Source organism: Protomyctophum bolini, assembly GCF_963924005.1.
Source record: "Protomyctophum bolini genome assembly, contig: SCAFFOLD_239, whole genome shotgun sequence".
Lineage (NCBI taxonomy): Eukaryota > Metazoa > Chordata > Actinopteri > Myctophiformes > Myctophidae > Protomyctophum > Protomyctophum bolini.
Window position 1 is genome coordinate 17,173 of NW_027665671.1, and position 3,312 is coordinate 20,484.

The 3,312-nt window shown below is 48.0% G+C and overlaps 1 protein-coding gene across 1 annotated transcript; it reads right to left on the reverse strand.

The window, feature by feature from the left end:
- Positions 1–226: 226 nt before the first annotated feature.
- On the reverse strand, positions 227–2,965 carry LOC308312204 (CD5 antigen-like; the record flags this gene model as incomplete). The annotated part of the gene is made up of 4 exons (XM_080794591.1): positions 227–280; positions 318–646; positions 889–1,188; positions 2,686–2,965. The coding sequence occupies 4 exons, from the start codon at positions 2,963–2,965 to the stop codon at positions 227–229; spliced, it is 963 nt and encodes a 320-aa protein (XP_080650717.1).
- Between the last annotated feature and the right edge of the window lie 347 nt (positions 2,966–3,312).

Genomic DNA, 3,312 nt, shown 5'->3' on the forward strand with positions numbered 1-3,312 from the left:
AGAATTGAGCCACATTTTCAAGATTCATCAAAAATAGCAGACCTGCAAGCTCGTAGCGTGGCACTCGGTGACGCGCTACAAGCTTGTAGGTCTGCTATTTTTCAACACCCAAAAGGGGTTCCCGCCCAGAATGGTTTAAAGGTAATTTCATTCAGGTTACCTGTGACGGTGAGAGAGAGGATGTCGCTCTCAGAGGAGACATTGTAAGAAAACACGTTGGTGTGATTTATAACAACGTCGACGTGATAAGCACAGCTGTAATTCCCTTGGTGGCTGGGGCCTGCTTCGAAGAACAGGAAGTTGGCAGAGTGATTGACAGCTGGCTGGGTGTGGTTGTGTGTGCTGTTGGCTCCAGTGAAGGTGAGGTGGAAGGAGCCGTCTGGGTACTGTGGCAGGATGGAGCAGCTGATGCTGAAGTTGGAACCTTCCAAGACCTGCTGCCCCTGCTGCTGGCCCTCAGAAACCCTGTTTAGAGACACCTGCTGCCCCTGCTGCTGGCCCTCAGAAACCCTGTTTAGAGACACCTGCTGCCCCTGCTGCTGGCCCTCAGAAACCCCGTTTAGAGACACCTGCTGCCCCTGCTGCTGGCCCTCAGAAACCCCGTTTAGAGTGGGGAAGACGCTGATGTTTGGCTTAAACAGAAGATCTGTAACAAGACACGAGTGATTGAATTATAGTACAGCAGATATTTACATTTACAGTATAGAGTAGCCAATGAGATGGAACCAAGATTAGAGATCCAACATATTGTATGGCTTTTGCTGAAATTAGACGATGCAAAAAAGTTATTTTAAATTCATTCAGAAAAAGAAACATCCTGTTTCTATGCTGTAGATAGGTATAGGTTAAGTGAGTAGGCAAGTAGACGGACGTTTTTTTGTTTGTTACCTGAACAGATCACCTCCAATGTGACAGTGGAATTCTCAGACAGTGTCATTCCACACTCCCTCAGTGAAGCCTCGGTTCCAACACAGTCAGTTGTGATCCACCACACAGGTTGAACCGTTGAAGCAGGACTCCTTTGTGTTGAAACGTCAGAGCCACAGTCCATCTGCCTACACACGACAGAGGATGACTTCAGGTTCCAGTCGGACTGACCATCCACGGCTCTCCAGTCTCCCTGGTGTTGCATCTCCAGTACACCACTACAGTTACTGCTTCCTCCCACCAGCCTGACGTCATCAGGCTCTGTACAGAGACAAGACCGTTACAAACCATTTAGAGCAGACATGCCTTGTGAACCGAAAGTGTTCAGTTCTCCCACTCCATGTTAATGGATGGTGGTGTTCTGTTGGGACGCATACTTTGGTTAGACATAGCATTGGTTAAGGTTGGTGAGGGGTGCATTAAGACGACCGGATTAAAGTTGGTGAGGGGGGCGTTAAGGGTTGGGAGAGGGTTAAGGTTAGGTTTAGGTGTGCTGCACCAGCTCAGTGGCCTTGTGGTTAGAGTGTCCGCCCTAGAACTGGGAGGTTCAATCCCCAGCCGGGTCATACCAAAGACTGTAAAAATGGGACCCAGTGCCTCCCTGCTTGACACTCAGCATCAAGGGTTGGATTAGGGGTTAAGTCCCTGCGACATACTAGCGTCATGCAGGGGGTGTACATCAAGCTGCCTCACGCTACAGAAACAGGAGTTAAGCTCCTGCCCTATGGGCCTCATGGCTCGGCAAGGCTACTTACTAGGTGTGCTGCCCCGTGGGAGGTTAGGGTGAGGGTGAGGGTTTGAGATATCAGACCAATGGTATGTCTAACCAAAAGCATGCACCCGTTCTGTTAACAGATGGTGGGGATCTATTCAGATTTCAGATTTCAGATTTTTATTGAAGGGACAGCCTCTTGAGATGCAGCATCTCATTTTCAAGAGGGACCCATAAAACCGAAAAGCATACTTTCCTAACACTGTCTAACACTAACACATGGTGAGCTGTCACTCCCAAGACGGCAAACGGGTGAACTTCTTGTAACGGAAATGACCAAACGTCAAACTCAAAACTCAAAGTTTGAGCACGGAATATCACACCCGTTATGCCATGCTCAGCCAATCACAGCGCATAATGGGAATAACGGCACAGCTTCCAGCCAATCACAACAGCCAACCACATCGCCAATGTCGGCGCCATACATGGTTAATTTTGCTACAATTCCGTCCTCAAATTTTGGCGGCATAGATGGTAATTTTCCCTCCTCATATTTTGAGGACATTACTAAAATGATTAGATTATACCTGAGCAGGCGAGTCCAACAGTCTTGTCAGGTGAGCAGGTGGTGTTTCTAGTTGAGTCTGAGGTTCTACAGTCCAGGAGAACAGACTCGTTGCCTTCACACTGGAACTCTTTGGTCCACATCGAAGCGTTCAGGCCTCCATAGAGCGACCCCTGGAGGACTGAAGGAGCCCCGCAGCCAAGATCCCTACAGACCACCTCTGCATCCTGCTGGTCAAAGTCATCTTCACACACTGAGACCCACGACTGGTTAGATTTCACCTCCACTCTGCCTGAACACACACTTGTCCCGTTCACCAACCTCACAGAATCTGGAGAGAGAGAGAGAGAGAGAAAGAGAGGGGGGGAGGAGGGAGAGAAGGGGGGTGTCAATGTACATGTATCTTATTAAACACGCATGTGCATGCACGCACACACGCAGAGTTGTGGAGGTGAAGTGGAGGTCACTGTTTGTGTTTTACCCGAACAGAACACCTCCAGTCTCTCAGTGGAATTACGAGACTCCTTTGTTCCACACTCCCTCAGTGAAGATTGAGATCCAACACATGGAATCTTCCACACAGGTTCAACGGTTGCATCAGACCTCCTTTGTGTTGAAACAGCAGAGCCGCAGTTCAGCTGTCTACACACTACAGATGATGACTTCAGGTTCCAGTCATAAATAGAACCCGCTGGTCTCCACTCTTCCTGGTGTTTCACCTTCAGGATACCAGAACAGTTACTGGTTCCTCCCTCCAACATGATGTCACCAGGCTCTGTACAGTGGCAAAAAAGAAAATAAACTACTATTACTTTCATTGTTAAATAGGAATGCGAATTACAAGTATAGTTGGTATTTACTGTTTTATCTCAGGCTAGCAATGTCATTTTCATGTTTTAAACTAGAAATATGTGCTCCTCTGAGCACAGGACTCCACCGACAATAGAGGTCAATCTTATCCAATCAGGATGACATGTGAAATATTGGACAAGTCTCCCTTGATGACATTACTATAGAGGTAATCAGGGCCGCTGCTGGCCATTTGGGTGTCCTAAGCATAACATATTTGTGGTGCCTTGTGCTTTGTGGTGCGGTGCTGGATTACTTC